At 40.7% G+C, this 26,141-nt stretch overlaps 1 protein-coding gene across 2 annotated transcripts in view; it reads left to right on the top strand.

Moving 5' to 3' along the window:
- Nucleotides 1-10,460, top strand: part of HSD17B2 (hydroxysteroid 17-beta dehydrogenase 2) — a 49,304-nt gene extending 38,844 nt beyond the window's left edge. For both annotated transcript variants that reach the window (XM_045191819.3, XM_024555937.3), the window contains 2 exons: nucleotides 6,487-6,624; nucleotides 10,018-10,460. In XM_045191819.3, the coding sequence (XP_045047754.2) occupies nucleotides 6,487-6,624; nucleotides 10,018-10,379 (500 nt within the window). In that variant the 3' untranslated portion in view covers nucleotides 10,380-10,460. The remainder of the gene's footprint in view (nucleotides 1-6,486; nucleotides 6,625-10,017) is intronic.
- The last annotated feature ends 15,681 nt before the right edge of the window (nucleotides 10,461-26,141 follow it).

The following is a 26,141-nucleotide window of genomic DNA, read 5'->3' on the forward strand; positions in this document are numbered from 1 at the left end:
ATCAAAATATCACATAATACCTATACAGCCTCAGGCTGGAAAGTTGCAGTATTTCTGCACCCTGCTGAATTAATAGGGCATTCACTTGGAGAGCCCTTTCCTTCCCATAATTCCTATCTAATCATATGTTAGCTTTAGATTAGGAAAAAGAGAAATCTCCGTGTAGGTGTTGATCTTTATGACTACCAGTTTTCTGAGGCTCTGTGTTATCTCCAAGGACAAGAATATCTGGCTGGTTGAATCTCAGGAAATGTTACTTCTTACATCTCACCAAGAGAGTCAGGCAAAGACCGGGTCTGAGCCCACTGCGGGGGTGGGGAGGGTTTGGGTGAGTAGAGTGTTTCCACAATTCTTCTGCAAACTCCAAAATTGTAACTTTAAGTCTCCCTCAGTTTTAGCCATGGCCAATGGTACGCCATAACATCAAAGGAAAGGCAGTGACCGCCAGCGTGATCAATGTGAATTCTGACTGTACTCACTTGCCAGGAAATAAAGTCATTAAGTAGTTCCCCAGACCAAAAAAAAAAAAAAAGAAAAAGAAAAAGAAAGAAAGAAAGCTGGGTGGGAGAGTGGAGAATGTGGCATCTTCTGGAAGGAGGGTGCAGCAGAAGGGGGAAATGCTGCACTCATTGTGGCTACACTAAGTAGGGATAGACGGTTTGTCGTTAGGAAGGGTGGGAAGAGTCCAGAGAGCCATATGTGGTTGGCTGGAGCAAGTCCAGTTACTGACTGGGTATTCTGTCAGGTCACCCACTAATACGTGAGCCCAAGTTCTGAGTTGTTTATCAACGCTGGCTATTTAAAGTCTCTTTGGGGGAAACCTAGCATTCAATTTTGATATCTCCTAAGCAAGTACTGCTCTAATAGTACAAAGTTTTACTTTTATGTCAGCCACATTGGTGTGATGGAGTTGCATGAAGGACGGAGTGAGGGAAGAGGTATATTATCACTTCAAATTTGGTTGCAGATGTTTCTAAAGCTCTAGCTTGTCCAAGGGCCTTATCTCATCTTTTAAAATTTCAAATAAGACAGGCCTTGCTATTTTTGGCTTCCCATCCCAAAGTTCAAAAAAATGCAAATTCTTTGTTTTATTTTCCAAAACTTAGGACACCTTACAACTTTCGTGTATTCAGAGACCTACATGGGAACTAGGTAATTCACCCTCCTTAAGCATATCTTAAAGGGAATATTTTTTAAACTTTTTATTTGGGAGTAATTATAGATTCACAGGGAGTTGCAAGGAAAATGTACATGAAAATCCTGTTTACTCTTAACCCGGTTTCCCCTAATGATAACACCTTGCATAACTACCAAACAACATCAGAACTATGTAACCGACATTGGTAGAATGCACAGACTGGTATTCAAGTTTTACCAGTTATATCTGTACTCATTTATGCGTGTGTTTAGAGATCTGTGCAATTTTATCACATGCGTAGCCTCCTGTAACTACTAATGCAATCAAGATACAGAACTGTTATATCACTGCAGGAATCCCTGAGATACCCCTTTGTAGCCACAGCCATCCCCGACCTCCATCCCCTTCCCAGCTCCCAGCAGCCATGAATCTGTCCTCTACCTCTGTAATTTTATTTCAAGAATATTATATACATGGAATCATATAGTATGTAACCTTTGGAGACTGGCTTTCACTGAACATAACTTGAAAAGAATATATATATACACATTTTACATATATACAAAATTATATATATGGAATTTTTTGGAAAGAATATATTTTGACCAAAGCTTATACAACATACACACAAATCCCCTGCATCTGTAAGTCCTAGGTCAAGGTTAAAACAGCATTGCCAGGTCGCTATCCAACTCCTGAGATCGTGTGAACCTTCTATAACCAAAACAGAGATTTCTTTTGTTTGTTCGTTTTTCAGATCCCAATCTGTATTGGCATTTACATGTCCAGAAGACAGAAATAATGAAAAAATTTCAGGGCATTCTCTAGAAATGCTAAACAACCCTGTCTGCACATAAGAATAACCAGGGAGAGCTTAAGTGCCTGTGATGAATCCCAAACCAATGAAATACTGGGGGGAGGAGAGGAATTGTTTTTTTTAAAGCTCCCCAGGAAATTCCATCGAGCTACCCAGCTTGAGAACTGTTGTTCTAGAACAATTAGAGGTTCTCAAACTTGTGAGGGAGGAGTGGTAATCAGATTCACCTGGAGAATCGGAAACACTACAAAAAGTCAGGCTCTCTCCCTCTGGAGAGGACCCTGGGCCTCAGCGTGCTTCATTTACTCCCTAGGTGATTCTGATACTCACCAAATCTGAGAACCACGTAGCCAGAACACTCTTTACAGTTTACGTAAATACCGATGCCCTGACCCCATTGTCAGAGTTTTTTTATTTCATTGGTCTAGGGTAGGACTTGGGCATTGGCATTTTTAAAAAATGTTCTCAGGGTGATTCTACTGTGTTTACTGAGTTATGTACCACTGATCTGGAATTGAAAACAACATTAAAAAACCACAAACATATATATATGTGTGTGTGTATGTATATATGTATATATATATATATATATATATATATATATATATATATATACATCTCTGTGGGCACCCAAGCTATTGAGTTTCACTTAATGTCAGCTAGAGGATGGATGTGTACATTTCCAAGATGTAGCCTCCCTGGAGCAACATCAGGACACGTGCACTGTGAGTGAGATTATAACCCACATACACTCTCAGGACTCTGCATTCTTTATCAGTGCCCTAGGAGAGAAGCCCTCTCTATTTTGGAAGCCAAACTTTCCCTGTGGAATTGGAAATGAACTTACCTGCTTCTGGCAATAGGATTTTAACTTAAATGGAACAAAGGTAAAAATTAGAGAATCTAACTGGACCGATGATGGAGGGGTACATAAGGTCAGGAAGGGAGAGTGCCCCGAGGCCCTGTGGGCTCTGGGACATCTACACGTATTTCATCTTATGCCACCGGGGATAGTAGACACTAATATAAGACGTTAACAGCAAGGTTAGCTCTACGGGGTTGAACCCTGCAGAACTGCCATTTTGTAGGTCAGAAATGGTCTAATAGCAATTTCACAGGGTTCAACACAATGCACAAGACAAATGTGTCTTCAGTGTTTTTGCTCCAAAGCATGCTCTATGTTGAGATGGATAATGTGAGGTATGCTGAATTCTCACCGCCTGCCATACCATCCTTAAGGCAGTGCATCACCATGAAAGCACATATTCGGAAATATGTGACAAAAACCTAATGTCATAGTTTAAGATTTAGTATTCAAACAAATCATGGGAATTGGTTTTCAATGCAGATTGTGATCCAGTAGGTCCTAGTAATCTACATAATAAATAAGTATCGTGGGAGATACTGAGCAGGTGCAGTTATTACTCTAAGAAACACAGAGCCTTTGGGCTATTGAGATATTATTGTGAAAATCTTGAGTGACACTAATAGTAGGAAGCTCTTATATGGAGCTTACTTTGTGCCAAGCACTATTCTAATATATTAATTTAACTTTGTCAATCACTCTATGATGCATGTACGAGTGTTATTCTTAATTAACAGGTTAAAGATAGAGGCATATAAACATAAAATGATTTTCCTGATTTTAATTGATTTTACTAATTAATAGCAGAGCTGGGGCTTGAACACAGTGCTGGTTCCAGAATCCCACTTGTAACTACAGCCCCTACTAACCTGCCTCCCAGCTGTCATCTCAGCTACAAAAACCCTGGAGAAGTGAGAACAGTTGAACCCTACAAGCAGGGTTGCCACTGTAAACAAGTTGCTTGCTTTAAGTTCTTTGGCCTTTCCCGGAGTTGGATTTGGAACTGTAAGATTTTGTGAAATTAAAAATTACTTAAAAAAGAATCAGCTGGTCATCTGTGGCACTGCTTAATATTTGATGCTGGATGCTTTATTGAAATGTCATCAGTTAAGCCTCAGGCCTTAGGTTTCTTCCTTTTAAGTGATAGAATCAAACCTCAAAGTAGCATAAACAAACAAACAAACACAAAAAAAGGAAAATAAATGTATTAGTTCACCAACTGGCTTGGGCCAAGTTTTAAGTTGGGATCACTATAACTCTCCCTTATCTCCCCTCCCCAGTTTCCCTCCTCCACCCCCACCTCTAGCTGTCAGTTTCCCCATTTGCCGCTCTGCTTTCCTTTGCTTACTCTATGTGGCAAAAATAGCCTCTGGGGGTTCCTTTGTTTCACCATTGTCACACGTAAGTGGCCAGGAAAATATTTTAAAACCACCATCTATATCAGGACTCTGGCTCAGTTAAAGTCACAAGCCCAGCCCCAACCCAATCTCTACCCCCAGGGGATGAGGTCTCTGATTGGCAGGTCTGCCTGTCGGAATGAGAAGGACAGGACCTTTGACTAGACAGCCTTCCTCCAAAGGCAGGAAGGTAAGGATGAGCACAGGCACACCTCTATTTATTGCGATTCGCTTTATTGCACTTCACAGGTGTGTTTTACAAATTGAAAGCAAGAACCCCTGGCAGCAAAAAAAGATAATGGCTGGGTTTATGGCAATATTCATCTTATTGGGGCTGGGGGATCTGGAACTGAACTCGCAATATTTCCAAGATATGCCTGTATTTCCCAAAAGGAACTTATGTGAGCCAGACCAAAGCTCTAATAATAATGTAAGAAGAATGAGGATAATTGATATTCATTATTCCATGTGTCTCTACTTCAATGCCTATTCTTCCCCACCCCCAAATTTGATTGATGTGTAGTAGACATATAACATTATATTAGTTTAAAGTATACAATATAATGGTTTGAGATACGTATATATTATGAAATGATTACCACAATAAGGTTAGTTAACATCCATCACCTCACATAATTACACATTTTTTTCTTGTGATGAGAATTTTTTTAAGACTTACTTTTCACAACTTTCAAATATACAATATAGTATTAACTATGGTCACTATGCAGTACAGTAGGTCCTCAAATAATGAAACAATGTTTCATTCAACTAGTTTCATTATAATCGTGCTCAGATGCTATGGAAATTTAACTCTTGTTTATATTAATTAACCTATAGTAAAATTGGTTTTATTATACCTCTTTTCCTTAAGTTGGAGACCTATAGATGATGGTAAGGACTTACTGTATATTACACCCCCAAATTTATTCATTTTATAACTGGAAGTTTATATCTTTGACCACCTTCACCCATTTTGCCCATCAACCCTGCCCCCCAGCTCTGGAAACCACCAATCTGTTGTCTTTATTATTTTGTTTTTTTCGATTCCACATATGAGTAAGATCATACACTATTTGTCTTTCTCTGTCTGACTTATTTCACTTAGCATAATGCCCTCAAGGCTTTCCAGGTAGATTCATGTTGTTGCAAATGGCAAGATTTCCTACTTTTTTATGGCTAAATAATATGCCTTTGCATATATTATACCACATTTCCTTTACCCATTCATCTTCTGGTGAATACTTGGGTTGTTTCCGTGTCTTGTCTATTGTAAATAATGTTGCAGTGAACATGGGGGTGCAGATACTGTGCTCTTTTTTTCATTGAAATTTTTATTAACATCACTGTAGATTTACTAAAGTTGTAAGGAAGAGTAAGAGATCTTATGTACCATTTACCCAGTTTCCTCCAATGGTAAAATTTTGCAAGACTATACTACAATATTATAACCAGCATCCTGATAATGACATAATCCACCAATTTTATTCAGATTTTCCCAGTTTTACTTATACTTGTGTGTATGTTTTGTTTCATACATTTCATCATCTCATTTTCTTTTTAATCATGCACTAAGTATTTACCTGCTGTGAGGCAGGGGAGGGAGTAGAAAGGGGGACAAGGAAGTTTTGGGGGATGATGGACATGTTCGCTATTTTGATTGCTTGCATGGTGATGGTTTCCTGAATACGTGTATATGTCTAAATTTATCAAATTGTGTACTTTAAATATGAGTAGTTTATTGTATATTATATTTCAATTAAAAAATTTTAAATGGAGCCACCTGACTTCAAGAGTCCATAGACATTTCAGCAAATGCCAGATATGGGTATGTTGCTCTGCCTGAAATCCCCAGGACATTAGTGCAACTATCTAGGGTTGGAAGGAAGACCTCCAGTGCTCCCTGGTCTTACCTTTCCGTGCTTCCCAGTTCCACCAGCTTTTCCAGCCTTTGGTGATTCTCACCAAACCACATATGAGGCTAGGTTTGCACATGTGCTTGTCTTTGTTCTCTTAACTTTAAAATTTTCCAAATGATTTTTTATTTTTTTTAGGTGGGCACGCTTCATCCATGGGACAACATCTTTTTTGCCTGAATCCCACCTTTATCCAAAAGTTAAAGTTTTCAGCCAGAGCATTTGAAACCACCAAATATGTCTCATGCCCATATCTAACATTTATTAAGGATCATTTATCAAGGGATACTTAAGTCATCACTGTACATGAAAACATCAGACCTGATTTTTTTTTCCTCCCATTATTTCCATAGGAGGGATCCCATTTTTAAAGTTGGCGGCCTATGGCTCATCCAAGGCAGCTCTGACCATGTTTTCGGCAATCATGAGACAAGAGCTTTCCAAATGGGAAGTTAAAGTCTCTATCATCCAGCCTGGAGGCTTCAAAACAAGTAGGTGTCTGAGCCTAACAGCCTTGCAATGTTCTTCCAGGGAAGGATGCTAAAAGTCCTTTGTTCTGCTCAAACTGCATGCCTGAGGTCAACTAAAGAGGGGTTGGTATGCCGTGGGCCACTTTTTAGACAAGAGGGGCAAGTCCTAGGTTCTTTTTTTCAATCTGTGTTTGCTCCCCTGTATTCTTCCCCACAGGAATTAAGTTTTGATGTCATGTATTTTTTAAACACCACCTCCTCCCCTCTGAAGAATGTGACCCACCTGTTTCCTCACCTGGGAGGAGGTGGCTATCCTCTCCTCCCTCCTCCCTGAATTTCTGAACTGGGAACAGATGCAGACCACCCCTACTGCTTAGTGCTTAGTTCTGAGCCATCGAACATTTAACTGGTGATTGACATAAAGATGTAAAAAAGCCTGTGTAATAAAAGACCAAAACTGGGAGGTATTGCTAACATACTAAAGAAAATACCATAGAGGTTTGACTATTCACTGAAATTGTTAAGTCTAGCATTTTGGGGGAGCTGCTCTTCTTAGATACTAGCTACTTCCTACATATTCTTTCCTGATGTTTTGATGTTATTTATCTTTTAATTGAGAAGTATATCAAATACACAGATAGTTTAACAAATTATTGTAAAAATTCATGTCCTTAATATCCAGATCAAAAAATAAAATATTTTCAGCACCCAGAAGCTACCATGTGATTGTCTCCCATCATAGCCTTCTCCCATCCCCAAAACGTGCCCACACTCTTATTTTTTATAATAATCCTTTATTTGTTTTTCTTTACAATGTCATATCCATACATGCATCTCCAAACAATAGAGTTTGGCTGTACTCGTTTTTGAACTTTGAATGGAATCAACATGTTTGTATTTTATTGTGTCTGTCTTCTTTCACTCACAATTGTTTCCATAGTTCATCTACGTTGTGTGCAGCTATGGTTCATTGCTGTATTATATTCTGTGAATATGCCACAATTTTCTACAGTTCTTGGGATATTTGGGTCACTTTTGGACAATTATGAAGAATTTCTCTGTGAACCTTCAGTCACATGTACTGTGGTGTATGTGGTTTTTCCTGTGGCACATGCCCAGGAGTGGAATGACTGGATCATAGAGTTTAATTATCTCCAACTTTACCAGATAATACCAAACTTTTTTCTAAAATCTTGCTTCCATTTATAGCCCCACCCTTTTCATATATGCCTTAGTCTACACCACAGTTCTGAGGAGTAGGTTTAATTGACATAGTTCTCCAGGTGAGGACACTGAAGTGAGGTGTGTAACATACACCCGGTATGGGTGTCTGGCACACCATCGTGGTGGGGACTTTAAAATTAAATCCCAAGATGTAGTGCTGGATTCTTTCTTTTATACCAGACTGACCTCAGTTTAAAGCTGATATTTGATGGGCTCTCTGAAGGCAAGAGATTAGCCAATGGAAGGCTGAGGACTCCAGTTTGTAGAACAATGCTTGAAGGTAGGAACAAGAATAAGAATCCTCAAGGACACAAAGAGCTTCTGAAGACATTCAAGGAGACACACCAGATTTTTTAGTGTCTGCAATACAAATAGCTTAGACATATGACATGCTTAGCAGGTTTTAAGTGCCCAACATGCACAATCTCACTTAATCCTATGAGGTAGGCATTATAAAAATCACATTTTATAAGGAAAAATCTGATGTTCAGAGAAGTTAAGACATTTCCCAAGCCACAGAGCTTACATGAGGCAATATGAGACAGAGATGGGTTGTAAACTGAGGTAGTTTTAACAATTGTGCGTAGCCCAAAATGGCAGGGGGTGAGTGGGTGCATCGAAAGTAGCAGATGAAAGTTCATAAAGGGCTAGTGGCTTTGACACCAATAAAGAGAGCTCTGGGGAGTCTAGTTAGGGTCCCCACAAGAGTGGTTAGAAAGACTGATAGGTATTTAAAGAGGAAATGTAGAGAGAAAGGAACCCCCTAGCCTGTGAAACCAGGGACTGGGGGAGAGGTAGTTGGAGGAACAATAGTTCATGCAAACATTTCTCATGACCCCACACCTCCAGAAACATTGTCAGGGTAATCATTTCCTTAAATGCAGCATGTGCCTTCATAAAAAGAAATGAGCAATTGAGACCATGTTTACATTCCCATGAGTATAATTGGATTTCACTGGCTTACATTTCACAGAGACTCCCCTACGGTCTTGATATCAGGGTGGTGACTGAGCTTGCAGACAAAGGCTCATCCCCACAGCAATCCCAAGCAGTCACGTACTTTGCAGGAGGGAGCATGAGTTGCTGCAATCTTTCTGGAAAAAAAATATCTGGCAGTAGCTATTAAAATTCAAAATGCGTGTGCCTTTTGACCAGGCAGCCACACTCTCAGGACTATAACCTACAGATGTACATGTCGAAATACAAAAGGATCTAATATGCGAGGCAGTTTACAGCAGAGCCACCTAAAACGGGAAATCCAGGAAGGACTGGAAAGCCCTATGATAGAGATGTGCTTGACTAAAAGCTCTTCAATGGAAAATTCTGCAGCTCTGGTTTCCACCTATAGCCATTGATCATGGGGCAAAAACAAGCAAATACGAAAGCAAGCTCCTGGAAGAAATGCATACTATGGCCCTTTTTGTTTTCTGTTTGTTCCCGGTAAAATAGAGTTGACCCAAAACCTTGTATGTGCATATATGTTTGTATGAACAAGAGGGAAATGTAGAAAGGCACACAAAACTGTAGGTGGAGAAGATTGATTTTAAAAACATACACATCTTATTATTATTCACTCATTCACAGTATGTACAGACATATTTTTTATAGACTATATATTACAGTGTGCACATTATATTTTATATTATATATAATAGTCACAAAAAGATATGTGCTGGAGTGTTCATGACAGCATGATTTCTAAGTGCTCCAAATTGAAAACAACCCAAATGCCCATCACAGTATACTGATGGATAAATAGTTTATGGTATATTTATACAAAACTATGCAGCTATGAGAATGACCACACGATATCATGGATGAATCTTTCATGTCATGCATGATTCCATGTATATGATGTCCAAATCCAGGCAAAACTACTCTATTCTGTTCATCGGGCCAGTGGCTCCTGGGAGGGGGCTGAGAATGGAGGCTTTGAGGACAGTTTGCCCTGTTCTTGATCTGGTTGCTGGTGACATGGGCTATTCAGTTTGTGAAAACCCAGTCCTCTGTGCAGTTTACTGTTAAAAATATAATAAATACCATTATAAAGCACATATTTGAGAAGTTGCTTGGGAATGTTGGTCCTTCTCAACAGAAGCCAATTCATAAGGGCCTGCTTCCCCTTAGGGGTCGGCTGTGCTTGTTGGGGCCTTCCCAGCATCTGAGCCTCCCTTTCCTCTGGCATCCCAGATATCACAGGCACGAGTGAAATGTTGGAAAAGCTGGAGAAAGACATGCTGGACCATCTCCCCCCTGACGTGCAAGAGGAGTACGGCCAGGACTATATCCTTGAGCAACGGAAAATTCTCACCTCCCTCAGTGTGTACTCCAGCTCTGACATGTCCCCTGTGCTCCAGGACATCCGGCACGCCATCTCCGCTAAGAGCCCCTTTACCTTATACACGCCGGGGCCAGGCACTTACCTGTGGCTCTGCTTTTTTTCCTTTAGCCCTACAGGCATATTTGATTATTTTAACAAAAAATTTCTTAACTTTGATGTTAGTATGCCTAGAACACTAAGCATGCCTAACTGGAAGAATGAGGTCATGTAGGCAAATAAGTGGGAAATGTTGTAATCTTGGAGTGAAAGAGAAACGAGAGCTTACCATTAAAGTTGTGGTTTCCTACTTGCATTTCCTGTGAACTTTGTTTGTTGAATGGGACCTACTGGTGAGAAGGCTGGAGGGTAGAAATACCCACCATGAAGAACGTTGATTGAATACCAACTCTGCACCAGATACATTTCAGATACTCTCTCATCTGGTTCTCATCAGAGAACTGAGGTAGGTATCTTCACCTCCACTTCTTGGGTAAGGGAATTAAGGACCATAGAGGCTAAGTTCCTACTTCATTATCACATAGCTAGCAAAAGACAGAGCTAGAATTGAAATCCAGGTTGGACTCCACTATCTGATACAAGGGAAGTAAGTGAAACAGAGATGAAAGAAAAAAGAGAGAGAGGAAAGGGAGAAGAGGAGGATGAAATGTCAAGGATTAGAGTCAAACTGAGCTTTTCTCAATGTACACTGACATCCCACAATAACTACTGCACTTCATTCAAGGTATTAGGGTTATTGAATATAATCAGTGCTCTATGCACCTCCTCTCCCTTCCTTTACCAGGGGCCCTGGAGATGATATGGCAAGGTCTCTTATCTCAAGCAAAGCCCCAGAGGCCTTTTGGCAGACTCAGGATGTGTGACTGGCTGGTTGGTATCCATCCCTGTCACCTGCACCTGAGCACCCCAGAATGGAAAGCCAGCATTATTATTTAGAGAAAACTGGCTGAAGGGAGCTATATCAGCTACTAAGAGAGGTGTTGCCAAGTCCATCTCATGTGAAAAGGCAAAAGGGGAGGAGCTGGTGAACAGAGGGGGCATAAAAGGAATTAGAAAAAATGTCAGCTTGATATGAGGGAAGCGGAGGTCCAGACATCTTGCTCGTGGCAAACCTCTGCCTGTCCCATTTCCTTTCAGGAATGTGCGGGTCCTTTTTCTGTTTTCCAACCTCATGGAAATTTGGGGAGAGTAGACAAACTGACAGTGCTCTGTGGTTTTCTCCAAAATAAAATAATAAGTAACAATATAGTGAGATAAATAGTTAGAAAATTATTAATATATTTTATATTTTATTTTTCAATTACATGTTACATTCAGTATTTTTTATATTTGTTTCAGATGTACAACATAATGGTTAGAAAATCATGTATTTTACAGAGTGGTCCCCCTGATGTTTCAAGTACCCACCTGGCCCATACATGTCCATTAGATATTATTGACTATATTCCCTATGCCATATTTTTACATCCCTGTGGCTATTCTGTAACAACCAATTTGTACTTTTTAACCCCTTCACCTTTTCCAGCCAGACCCCAACCCTCTGCCCTTCTGACAACTAACCATCCATCTGTTCTCTGATAAAATTCATTTTTAATGGTTAGTAATGGCAACTGCCCAGAGGTTCTCCACCATTACTTTAGGACAAAACAGAAAGAAAAGAAAAAAAAAATCAAGTTAAGCATTGATTTCCAAAATAGGCACTTTTTAGAAATGAGAGTCATCAAGGCCAACACTTCCAGTTACAGAGTTCAGACATTGAGAGGGTGAAGGGTGTACGTAACCTGCAGTCCAGGGTTCAGAGGGGGACTGAGGACTGTGTGTTTTACGACAAGCCAGTGGACCCTCCACCTGCCGCATCAGCATCACCTGAGAACCTATTAGACATGCAACTTCTCAGGAGCCAGCCCTATTGCATTTCAGGTCCCTATGGCTGCTGTAACACATTACCAGTAACTCAGCAGCTTTAAACAACATGCATTTATTATCTTATAGTTCTGGAGGTCAGAATTCTGAAATGGATCTCGCTGAAATAAAATCAAGTTGTCAGCAGAGCTTATTCTTTCTGAAGGCTCCGGGGGAGAATTCATTTCTTGTGTTTTCCAGCTTCCAAAGGCCTCTGTATCCCTTTGCTTGCACCTGCATTGCTCTGATGTCTGCTTCCATCCTCTCATCTCCTTCTCTAACTTTGATGCTCCTGCCTCATTTTTATAAGAACCCTTGTGATTATATTGGCCCGCCCAGATAATCCAGATAATCCAGAATCTCCCCATTTTAAGATCTTTAATTTAATCACATCAGCAAAATTCCTTCTACTGTGTGAGGTTACATATTCCCAGGTTCTGGGGACTCCTGTGCTACTATCATTACTAGGGACCATTATTTTACTGACTCATGTAATGAATCAGAAATTCTGAGGGTGAGCCCAGCAATTTGGGAGAGGGCATAATGAGCCCTCCAGGTGATGCACAGCCAAGTTTGAGAACCACAGCTCTAAGGTATAGAGTAAGCAGGCTGTGTGATATGTGGCCAGGCCACAGGAGGAGTGGGAAAGGTCTTTGAGGACAGTAGGGGAGAGCTGGAGACATCAGGCTGAGACCTGAGTGTGGAGCCTACTTTCTGTTCTGCAGCCTCTAGGCGTTGAAAACTCTGAGGCATGAGCAGAAGGTACTGAATGGAGACTCAGATGGGTCTGAGAATTAGTATCAGAGAAGCTGCTGACTGGTTTCTGAAGGAGTGCTTCCACGCTCTCTTTGGGTTACCTTGGAGGAAAAGAAACCACAGGGCGGACTATGTTAGCCAGAGAAAGACTGACAGCTTCTCACTGTCATTTCCATTATGACCCCCTGGGGTTTGGGTTGGAGTGGAGAGGTCTGGAAAACTCATTGAGGCTCCTGGAAAAAACAAGGAAAAATTCTGGGAATGAAGAATGGGGTGCCTGAGGGATGAATGGGAGAGTGGTGTAACAATGGCCACCCAGAGGGCAGCTTTGAACTTGGTGGCTGAATTAAGGATGAGAAATTCCACTGGAATCCAGTGGAGTCAAGACAGTGCTACTTCCCTGGTGCCAGGAAAACATACTAGGCCCTAGGAGCTCAGATTCTGAGGAAAAGGGCAAGAAAAAGAGAAAGAGGTAGGGGTGGGTATTGAATTCTATGGCACATTCATTTGGAAGACCCAGTTTTAAACCAGAAGAGACCAAGTTACCTGAAAGTATTAATAAGCATTCAAATATATTTCATTTTTAGCAAATACCTACAGAGTCTCAGGAAATAAGGGACAGGTGTTACAGACCAAACATCTCCATACCCTGCCCATGTCTGCACAGGAATTGGTGTTCCTTGTTTAGAAACCAGTAAGAGCTAATGGCAGAGGGAAACCCCCAGTATGCCTACAATTTGTTGAATTCTTGGGGGGAAGGCATGATGAGCAGATGATTCAACAAAAGGACTTCTGGCAAAAAGTATTTTATCCCCCTCCCCCCAACCCAGTCCTGCTCTTCTACTCAAGGGCAGGATGCAAGGTACATTTAATACCTGGCCACATAATATTACATGCAAATCCCATGCAACCCCCCACCCACTCCTCTTTATCTCTTCCTTTTCTGCATTTCTCCAAGGGTGGCAATAGGAAAGTGGGTCATCCTCACAATAGACCCAGGATAACAGGGAGAAATCAGGAAAAACATCCAGTGAAAATATAATTTCTTTTACTACATAGGGAGCTAATAAAGGCCTAAAATAAACTTTATTATTTTATTAGAATGGAACATGAAATTTCTTCAGTTTCATTATACTGGTGAAAAAGACTGGTTTAGAATGCCATTCTGGATAGTGTGATTCTGAAGAAGAGTAATCCCATGATGGGGTAATATTACCTCCTGCTCAGTAATAGTCCTCAGTCCAGCACTCACACAGTAGTGTCCACTCAGGGCTAGGACCCCCAGACACCTGCTCTGGAGTGGCTCAAATTAGTGTTTCTCTACCAATTTGTTTCATAAGCCAGTATTTTCCTTGGGGATCTCAGGTGCATGGATGGCCATGGCAGGACTAGATGGGTATTTCTGAGTCTCAGCTCAATACCCAGCTCAGAATTACACATCAAGAAATAAGAAACAAAGGGAAGGAAGAGAGATTGGAATCTGATTTGAAGGTTTAAAATAAGGAGATCTCAATGTGTTTGTAGTCTAAAGTTGCTTACTTTTTTGCCTGCCTAGCATTTTTTTTGGGGGGGGGGTGAGGATGGTGAGACTGTCATTCAAGGTATCCCACTTCCCTACCATAAGAGTGGGCATGGGATCCAGGCCGGCTAATCAATTAATACCCTTGGCTCCAATGATTGGTTCAGGTGCGGGCACACGACCCAGGAGGAGCCGATTATGCCTTCCAATCGTGGGAGGATTACTAATGAGCACTGAGAGAAAAAGGGTATCTGTAATGACCATAGTAAACTGAAGCCTCTAGAGCCCACCAGAAAGAGATCTGGTAGAGAATGAAGCCATGATAGAAGAAAATGCAGCAGAATGATGAGGAAAATCCAGGTTTGATGATGTAGTTTGATCTCCTTCATCTAGCTATAATTACAAATCTACCATTTGGATTGAACTTCAAGTTGTGTGAGCCAATGCCTTTCCCTTCAACTATTTTAAGTTGGGTTTCTATCTTTTGCAATAGAATTAATTACTGACAAATATGCACTGTAGGGAAGGGTTCAGTGAAGAATGAGGAATAAAATAATGCTTGACAGAAAAAAATAGTCAAGCAATGTCCTAGGGGAGAAAGAAAGAGATGAGACTAAAGAAACACAGGATATATATTAGAATATAATAACCATATTATTATTATGCAATATCCCTCATTTATAGAAAAGTCATTTTTCAGTTAAAATTTCTTTAGGGGCTTTATCCCCAAAGTCTGTGAGCATGGTTCTTCTGAAACAAGGTGAAACAAAATCCTTACTTAGCCCCAGGGTGGAAACGAAAGATTTCAGCTGATCTCTGGCAATTCTGACTCTTGGAATCATGCTTGCCCGGCATAACCATGTATGGTATACTGCATCTAGCATGGTAGAATATTCTGTCTTGGGTCATTAAAAAACTTTTTTACCCTATTGCAAAATATGGAGATGACTAAAGTGAGAATCCCAGCCATGGGAAACGGGAAGATCAACAAGAAAACTGAAGGCCTTTGTCCTAAATTATTTGTTCTTCTCATGTCATTCCATTCATATAATGGTGTTCTGTCCCCAGGTAATTGCCCCAGGAATTTTACCAAGGAGATATTTTTGTTTAGCTTCCCTTCCTGTTCTTCCTCCTGTTTTGATAATAGGCAATGATTCAATGGTGGATGTAATGTAACCTCTCTCTTCGGCATTGCCCTGTGTTCTCTCTCCTGACCATACAAGATGAACTGATTCTATGTAGAGAAGGTCCTAACTTGAAACATGCCACTCTTTGGTCTGGATATGATCTTTAGGTAAGACAAATATTTATGCAAGAGATTGTCATTGATGGACACAAAACTCACACTTTCATCTTGAATACACATGGTGAATAGAAAAACAGGAATGAAAAATCAGAAGTGGGGGAGGCCAATACATGTCACTGTCATTGTAAGGCCAGATTTTTTGCGGGGGAGGGATCGGGGGCACTGTTCAGCATCCACTTACCTTCCTATTTGGAAGTCATTCCCCAGGTGTGAGATCTTGGTGGAAAGCAATGCTTTTCCTTCCAGTACAGAAGCCAGAGGTCTAGATCCTGCCTCTTTCAGCATCTTAGCCTCTAGAATTTTGGCACCATGAACAAATGTATGACCTTCCTAGGATACAGAATATCAATTGAAAGATATGAAGAGTACTGGTGGCAGTCTCTCACAAATGGTAATGGTCGTGTTTCCTCTTTCTCCACCCTTTGGAGACACTTGGTCCCAACAATCCAATTTTTCAAGCCTGATCTTCTAGCCTTGCCTTGATGCCAAACTTAGTCAACTTGCCATCATGAATATATACACACACGTGTACATACATGCATACACACATGTGTGTATATACGAGGGGGACTCCCAAAAGCTGTAATTTATTAAAAATTGTGTATTTATTCTTACATGTTTAAACTTCAGTCACCTTCAAAGTATTTTCCATTTGATGCAATATACCTACTGAGACATTTTTTCCATTGCTCAAAAACAGGTTTTGAACTCATAGATTTTGATGCCTTTTAATGCTTCTGCCATTTTTTGTCTCACCTTTTCCACATTGGCAAAATGTTTCTTTTTGAGGACTTTTTTCATCTGGGGGAACAATAAAAAGTCACTTGGGGTGAGATTGGGTGAATAGGGAAGTTGAGGCACAGGGGTCATGCCATTTTTGGTCAAAAAATGCTGAAATTTCAGCATGGTGTGGGTAGGTGCGCTTGTAAATCACCCATCATGAAATGGCCAATCACACTGAAAGAGTCTTCAAAAAATTTCATGGAAGACGAACACACCCTCTCACAACAATGCCAGCTGGTACAGTGATACAGATGGGTTCCTAGAACACTCACCTAGCAGGGGAAGCCTGTACTATAAGGGGCCTGCCCTCCAGAAGATAATTCTAGGTTTTTGGGGGGTCCACCCTCATATATATTCAAATAACCCCCATTTTGTTCAAAGACAGTCCAAATTCAGTTTCTATTACTTGCAACCACAAGCATTCTAATTTATATCATCATCACCACAACACACAAACCCACTCCTAAAATACAGCCCCACATAATCCCAGGTCCTAGAGTAAATGGCTCCAAGAAGGATGCGCCCTCTACAAAGAGGGATGTTGTGTACATTTCCCCTTGTGCAACACTCCAGCTCTCTGGAGGAGCTCTCTCCTCCTCTTTGCTTTGTCTAGGACTCTGCTCCACCTTCAAGGACACAGTAGGATGGACCCAGATGCCCATTTCTTCTTTTTGATTTCTACTGAAAAACATCTTCATAAGCCCAGATCCTGATGTGGCCTCCCCCAGAGTGAAGGCTGTGGGCTATAGTCTAGGGGACGAGACTAAGATTTGACCTGGGCAGGTTAAGAGAAATGAAGGAAAAAAGTCATTTAAGGGAACACTTTTCCAGGGAAGCTTACAAAAAAATGGGGACCATACTAATCTCTCCCTGCTTTAAGGTCAAAGAACTGATTTCCTCTTCCCCTGCACAGTGTTTTGTTCTGTGTTTTGAATTCTGGAGCAATTACTGCTCCAGACATGTCACATTCTTGGTGGCAGTGCAGCACAGTGGTATAATGTGGGCATTTAGGAATAACACTGTATGGACTGGGTGTGCCCCCCAAATTCATATGTTGAAATCTTAACCCCCAGTGTGATGGTATTAGGAGGTGGGGCCTTTGGGAGGTGAATAGGTAATGAGAGCGGAGCCTTTGTAATGAGATCAGTGTCATTATTAGAAGAGAAAGGAGAGAGAACGTGCTTTTCTCTCGTTGCCATGTGAGGCTAGGAGAATATGGCCAACTGCAAAACAGGAAGCGGGCCCTCAACAGACACCAGGTCTGCCAGCACCTTGATCTTGTACTTCCTAAACTCCAGCACTGTGAGAAATAAATGGCTGTTGTTTAAGCTACCCAGGATATGGTATTTTGTTGTTGCAGCTAGAATTGACTAAGATGTGTAGTCTAGGGTTCAAATCTTGAGTCTGCTTTTCAATATTTGGGCGACCAAAGACAAGGTTTTTAACTTCTCTGCATCTTAGGGTTGTTTTCTTTTTTCCTTCTTTCTACTCTAAAAACAGGGGCAGTAGTAATGGTAATCTCATAAAGTTGTGATGATGAGGTAGGATAATAATGCAAAAGTTCTTGTACTAATGCCTGGCTCCCATAAATGTAGGAATATTAATTGTTTTGTTTTTCTTTCTATCTGAGTGCATTTGCTGTGGAGACAAGGTCACACTGGTATGTCCTTTCTAGTTTGAGGTCTGATGGTGGGAAAGCCAATGTGGTTCTGAATCTTTGTAGCGGAGACTTAAAGAACTCCTGGATCCAAATGGGAACTGTCGCTGTTGATTGGCTAATGCTTCTCCCTCCTAGGAGGACAGAGGGAGTCTTTCCTGGACAAACAATAAAGTTCATACATTTTACTCTTCCTGATAATGATCCCTATTGTCTTTTATTTAAGCAAATAATCATTTATGGCTTCCTATGTGCTGCCAGAAACTCTGCTGGGCAATTTACTTGGATTAACCAATTCAAACCTTAGGGCAACCTCGTGAGGTAGGTACTGTCATCACCTTCTTAGCAGTTAACTCATGTCCAAAGTCACATGGCTAGAATGTAGTAGAATGGAATTTCTAATTTTTAAAAATTGTGTTAAAATATATATAACATGAAATTTACCATTTTCAACATTTTAAAATTACAGTTCCATGGCATTAAGTACATTCACAAAGTTGTACAACCATCACCACCCTCCATTTCTAGAACTTTCCCATCACCCCAAGAACTTAGCCTTTTAAGCTGAGTTGGCTTAGCTTTTAATTTGTAAAAGGAGCAATCATGCAGTGGATAAGAGTATGAATTCTTCCAGTGTTCAAATCTCAGTTCTGCCATTGATGAGCTATGAGATCTGGGGGAAGTTACTTATGCCTAGTGCCTCAGTACCTTCATCTGTAAATGGAGAGGATGGTAATTAATGGTGCCTCTCTTCTAGAGTGGTTATCATATTAAATAACTTAATCTATATTAAGTACTTAGAACTCAACCTGGTAAATAGTAGGCACACAATAAGCATTAATTACAGTTATTAATTATTCCATGCTGGTAATTATAGGGTGCTGAAGGAATGATGGGATAGGAGCTAGAACAGAGTGTTTAGGAAAGATGTTGGGATGTGGAAAGGTTTTGAACTACACAAAGTTTTACTTAAACTGACTTCTTCGAGTTAGGCTTGAAGTGATATATCACTTCCTTACATAATTTTGGTGGGATTTCATTAGGTCACTAAAATTTCCTCTGGTGTAGAAAAACAACATGGTCTCTCTCATTGATAGGGAGTTGGGTAGGCACAGCAGGCCACTAATAACACATATGAAGATCTCTACTGACACAGCTGGCTCTCTGGCAGATGGAGGGCCTGGGACGAGCTGCAGGATGCAAGCCTGTGTGGGAAACATCCTCAAACTCCTCACCTCTTCTGGCCTTCCAGGCCAGGAATGCAAAACTCACAACTTCCACTCCATCTCCCTCTTCATTCCACATTTCAAGGAATAATTTTCAGAAGACATTAAAATCTCACACAAATACATAATGAGCATGCATCAAAGTTTTATTTAACCTATTAATGAGAGAACCAGCAGAATGGCACAGCGAGCTTCAGAGAGGATTTTAGAAACTGATATATAAAATATAGTGCCCTTAAAATAATAAAAGGGTGCTAGAATTCGATTGCTAAATTAGATACAAAATTGGTCAAGGTTCTATGGAGCAATACACTCATTATCCTTGGGTCTACATTTTCTACTGATCAGAATGTATCTCTAGTGGATAAAAATAATTTGGACCCTGTACATTTTCTCCAAATTAATCTCTACCTCTTACAGAGCTGGATCCCTAGTTAATATGTGAAGTTGTAAGTCGAGCAAAGTCACACTTCCTTAGTCAAGGGGTCCTGAGGTAGTGTTTTAGACAATGCTCTGGCATGATACTAAAAAGGCCACAGATAGCTCTTTGCTTTATCTCAAAGTTTTGGATGACTTTTTTTCATAACAAAACCAAGGTACAGATTACTAAACAATCAGAAATCTTTTTCCACGAAGACTAGATACAGCCCCAGGTGGTTTTTCTGCACTGTGCCCCATACAGCCACTACTACTTAATGAGGAAACTGATTGGTCATCCAGCCCTTGATGGTGAACATGGCTTGGTTTAGAAGTTCTAGACGGCATCCTCTATGGCTGACTGAAGCTATTCTGATTACTCAAAGCTCTGGCTTAGCCATAAGGAAAGACATCTCCCACTGAAGGAAAGCAAGAGGTCAAATAAAGTGAGAGGTCAAAGAAATCTCCTTTCCCCCATTCTAGATGGATGTTTGCTTGCTCTTCCTAAGTCAGGATTGCACAGATAAGTTAGTTGGCTTCAGAACCATTGGTCTCACTTCATTGGGTTGTTTTGATTGTATCAGGTGTAGAGCTGTGTGCTAAGTGGGTGAGGAGCTTGCAAGGGAATGGGAGATTTGCTCTTAGCTATGTGGGGTGCTGCCAGTGACATTTATAGAGTGTATGGTCGCTCCATCCAGTACTGGGCCTGTTGTAATCAAGAGAAAAAGGAAAATTAGAAGCCAGGAGGAGGAGCAATCATCCTTCATTCATTCGAAGGCACCCATTACGTGCCAGGCTTTATTGAAGTCTGTTGGAAGCCTTTGGACAATCTCTCCCCTAGAAGGATCTTGAGGCCTTGTGGTTTACTACTTCATTACAAGTTTCCTAAGTGAGCTATGCTAAGGCTGTGTGCCTCTCCCCACAGAGACATGTCTGCCTGCAGTAGGAAAGAAGACTTAAGCAGTGTGTCAATGTCCCTTGTTGAAATGTTATTTCTCATAATTACACAGCTTTCAAACTGTCAACAAAATTTTCTGCTTGAAAATTACACTTGACATTTATATTTCTATGCAAAATTGGGGAAAAGATGGTTTACCAGTGTTTCAAATAAGGTAAAAGAACACTAATTCAGTGTCATCATGAGTCTTTCATTTCTGTCCTGTGTAAAATGATCAGAGGGGACAGAACATTTTCCCTGTCAGGACAGCTGTGAATAGCCAGTTAAAGAAAAGCATAAGAAAAGCACAGGGAGGCAGAGGCTGTAAGCTGAGCAGGTGACACCTGGAATTGTGATTTGTATTCAGGAGAAGGAAAGTGGAACACGTGACTTCTCTACATCTCGGTGTCCTGTGACTTCTGCTTCATTGTTACATAAGAGTGAGACGAATCACTGTGCAGACAGGAACATACCGAGACTTACCGCAGGCTTCTGAGGGTCAGTCTCCACAAAGACATTATGAGAGAGTGTCAGCAAGAGAAACATCCTAAGATCGAAGGTAAGAAGGCAAAAAAGATATACCATGCAAGTACTAGCCAAACACAAATTGGTATAGCTATACAGTGCCAGACAAAGTAGAGTTTTAGGGAGGAAGCATTTCATATATTATATATCTTGCACACCCCAACTGGAGCCCAAATGTCTCTGCTCCGTGATTTCTGGCCACTCTGCCTTCTCTGATGTGCTCTAGGGGTACGCATGCCAAGTCAGGTCATGGCTGTCCACTTTGCCCACCCAGCCCACACTTCTCAGAGGAGGAGGCCTGCTTCAACCCCAAACCTCAGGTTTTCTCTGTCATTTCTCACCCACCAACTCCTTTTCCCACTCAACAGGTTTTTGTGTTAGGCACTGGGGACACATCTGGGGACAAAACATATGGAACCCTGCTCTTCTCGGAATTGGTGGTATAATGGGGAATGGCTAACATGCACCAACTAAATAAATAAAGTTGTTTGATATAAACATGTGATCCTTGCTATTAAGTTTGAGTGCTCAGAGAGCTCTCTGTCCAAGGGGTTCCTGATTTTAGCTGTTACGTCAGGGCTCCAACTACTAAGCCAACTGCCACTGTCTCTTCTAGAAAGAACATAGTAAAGGATGAAACCCTTATGACCGGGATGTGTAAGAAGGCTAACAGCTCTCCCCTGAATAACTGCTTGACATGCCAGGATGTTCAACTCACTCTAACTCAGATGTGTGCTCTTCCTCGACTCTTTAGAAGTGACTGTATTACCCACCTAATACCTGTCGGATGCATGATTCTGCCCAGAACTGATCATAAATTCAGCCCCAGAGTAAGGGCACAGTACCCAGGTCCACAGGCTGTGGATCACAAGAAGGAGCCTGTGTGTTGGTCTGAGGTGACAAGCTACAGAATCTGTTTGATCTGGTAATTGGTTTTGAAATACCTGAGCATAGGCCAGGTTGCATAGGCCTAAGAGGGAGTGAGGGCATCTTTGGCCATAGCTGAATGCACAGATGCAACTTGTCAGGCAGGGGCTGTGGATGAAGTTAGAAAGTCATTTTATTCACTGAACATTGATAATGGGCCTCATTGAAAACTGGCTCATGTCTTCAGGCTGCCTTCTTTCAGACCTACTCAGAGAAGCCAGTAAAACAAGGCCGCTTTGCCCTTGCCTTCCAGGATCTCAGGGTCCTGAATGCTGCAGCAATTCTGAATCCAGCCAAAGCCACTGTCCCTTCCTGTCTTCCCCAGGCCTCTGGGTGGACGCTGGCCTCTGTGGTACTTTTTGCAAATTAGTAAGCAATTTTACAAATTGTCTGCTAGAGAAACACAATCCCAAGCATGAATAGCTTGGTAAGGGCACTGAAGGCTGGATTTCAGACCCCTCTATCTGCCTTAGCAGGGTATATTGTGAAACTCTCAACCTCTGCAACCATGCCTATGAGTCTTGCTGAGCTTCTGTGCTCTCCAAGGACAGTTTCTGGCATCGCCTCCTTAGAGTGCATCCTGCAAGACCTGAGTTAGCATCAGACTCAAGGGGATGAGCAAGTAGCAAGTGGAGAAAAAAAGGTAGTAATCCAGTTCTGATTCCACCTTCCTGCAAGGCCTTCTGCTCGAGGGACACCAGAAATGATTTGGATCCTGAGCAGCAATTCATTGGATACTGAACAAACCACACAAACACCCAGAAGGCAGGGCAAGTTTGGTGTCCCAAAGTTCAAACTAACAACTGGGAGTGGTTGCTGTTACCTCTGACCTTATAGGAGGCAGCCTGGCAAGCATTTGCAGTGGAAAAATATGAGAAGATTGGAAGGGGAAGCAAGGAGATAATGGGTGGTGCAAGGTGCTGGGGGTTGTGGGCGGGAATGGGGCAAACATATAGGGGGAGAGCCAGGGAGCATGGGGGATGGAGGCTGGCTGTAAAGCAGGGGTGACAGGGTGAGTGATCTTGGCTGGAAAACATTTTCCCTCTATCAGGCTGAAGTCAGTGCAGTCGAGAATGCTGAAGGTGCTGAAGGTCAGGGGTGGCTATGGAGATTCTCTCTGAGGAGGTAACATGCTGAGAACAATGGTTGTGGAGAAATTAGACATAATCATCTCTAATAAAATTTCATTATTATTCTTTTTTTATCCTCACCCAAGGACTTATTTTTTTTCATTGTTTTTAGAGAGGGAGGAAAGGAGAGAGAGAAGCATTGATGGGAGAGAGAAACATCAATTGGTTGTCTCTCATCTGCGTCCGGACAGGGGATTGAACTGCAACCTAAGTATTGTGCCCTGACCAGGAGTCGAGCCGCAACCTTTCGGTTATTGGATGATGCTCCAACCAACTGAGTCACACTGGCCAGGGCACTAATAAGGATTTTAAAAACTGAGTATTACTTTATGTACAATTACTTTACATACACACACAAACCTTAAGCATATGGCTCGATGAATTCTTAGAAATGAATACACCTGGGTAGCCCATGTGGGATTAGGGATCAAGGTACACTTTTTCCATCTGGATATCCAGTTGTCCCTGAATGATTTGTTGAAAAGACTTGATCTTCCCCACCGAACTGCTGTGATGCCTTTGTAAAAAAGTTATTTGACCATACACCTATGGGTGTATTTCTGGGGTGTATTCTCTATTGCATACATCTACCTGTCTACCCTATGCCAATGCCATATGCTTCTTGTTTATTTCTCTTTTTCTGTCTCTTATTGGACAAGTTAAGATTTTTTAACTTCCAGTTTTTAACTTGACCATATTCTATTTCAATTCCTTTGATGGTTACTAAAAATTTTAGCATGGGCACTTAATCTTATATTTTAAAAACTAATATGTACATAAATTTGTATTTCTAGCCTCCTCTTGAATAAGATCAGGATCTTAAATTCCTTCAAAATGCTCCCTTGCCATCTTCCATGTTATTTTTTCTCATATTATTTTTAAAGCCAGACAATTAAATTATTTCTAATAAGTGAATGTTAAAATTTTCTAAATAATTATACAATTTACAATCAATGCATATTTAGAGTTTTCCAACCAATTTTTGCTGATTTCTTTCCTCACCAATTCTTCTCTTGTGACACAATGTTGTCTTTGTTTTTCTAAGTCCATTCATCAGTACTTCCAGGGAGGATAATAGCCATTGATCTCTGAGGTAGTGAAAACACATTTCGATCCAGAATTCTATATTCGAAAGAAATATTGTCAGGTGTGATTGCATTTTTTAAATATGAATTCAAGGCATAGTTCTCAAAGGATTTATCTTGTCTAGATTCACACATGAACCCCATAGTTGGGTCTTTTTTTGAAGACTATTTTTTGAGAACAGCTTTAGGTTCATAGCAAAATTGAGGGGAAACACAGAGATTTCTCACAGACACATACGCAGCCTCCCCAGCTACTGACATTCCATACCACAGTAACACATTTGTTACAGCTGATGGACCTACACTGTCACATCATAATCACCCAAAGTCCATAGGTTACCTTAGTGTTCACTCTTGCTTTGGTATATTCTCTGGGTTTGGACAAATGTATAATGCCATCATTGTAGTTCATACAGAGTCTTTGCACTGTCCTAAAAGTCCTCTGTGTTTCATTTACTCTTCCCTCTTCCCCCAGTCCCTGGAAATGACTGACCTATCTACTGTCTCCATAGTAGTGTCTTTTCCAGAATGTCATATAGGTGTAATCATACAGTATGCAGCCTTTTCAGTTAGTAAAACAGGCTTCTTTCAGTTAGTAACATGCATTTAAGTTACTTCCATGACTTTTCATAGCTTGAATAGCTCTTTTTTTTTTTTTTTTTTTTTTTTTAGTGCTGAAAAATGTTCCATTTTCGGAATGTACCACCGTTTATTTTATCCATTCACCTACTGAAGGCCATCTTGCTTGCTTCCAAGTTTTGGCAATTATGAATAAAGCTGCTATAAACATCCATGTGCAGATTTTCATGTGGATGTAAGTTTTCAACTTCTTTGAGTAAATACCAAGACATGTGATTGCTAGATCTTAAGATAAAAAATGTTTAATTTTGTAAGAAACTTCCAAACTGGCTTCCAAAGTGGCTGTACCATTTATGTTTCCAGGGTACACAGATTTGATTTCTGCATATTACTGTGGCTAAATTCTGCTGGTGGCCATTGGAACATTTTCCCTCTTATTTTTAGCTTTGGCTATACGTTTTTAAACTTGGGGAGTACTCTGCATCTGCTCAGTCCTCCATCTTGAGGAGACACATTTAGAGTCAGGAAGAGCGCAACCTGGGCGGAGAAAGCAGCACATGCATAACCCCTACCCTGGTGAAAGTCTAGAAGAGAAGGTCTGTGACTGTAATGTCCTAAGGGAGAAGGAGAGCTCATAAGGTCAGATGCAAAGTCAGGCCCCGATCACATGGGCCAGGGTAAGAATTTAGAGTTTATTCTCAGTACAATGGAAAACCATGGAAACATATTAAGCAAAGTAACATGATCAATTTCCAGATTGAGAAAGTAATTTGGCATTTATTGCTGGCTTTCTCATTCTCTTTACTTATCCAGCTTCTGAGAGCCCCTAATTTTACTTTCATATACATATGTCTGTTTCCACAGCTTCCAAGCATTTACATTTTGAGAGTGCCTCCCACATGATATTGTAAATGAAAGTTTCCAACATTAGTCTGAAGAAAAGAAGAAATCATGTCAAAGCATTGGCTTAACCCTGTGTTATAAATTGCATGACTCAGAAGAAGTAAAAATATAATTTGCATTAGATTTAACCATATGTAGTTAAATTAAAGTATATCAAGTAATTATTCAAGAAATGAATTTTAAGAAAAAGAGGGAGATGGACTAAGGAACCTATAGTTAAAAGAGACTTAAGTATCAAACAGTCACAACATAGAGACCTTATTTGGATCTCAATTTAAACAACAAACTATAAAAAATATATGATACTTATTAGATAATTGGAAA

Source organism: Desmodus rotundus, chromosome 12 (genome assembly GCF_022682495.2).
Source record: "Desmodus rotundus isolate HL8 chromosome 12, HLdesRot8A.1, whole genome shotgun sequence".
Classification (NCBI taxonomy): domain Eukaryota; kingdom Metazoa; phylum Chordata; class Mammalia; order Chiroptera; family Phyllostomidae; genus Desmodus; species Desmodus rotundus.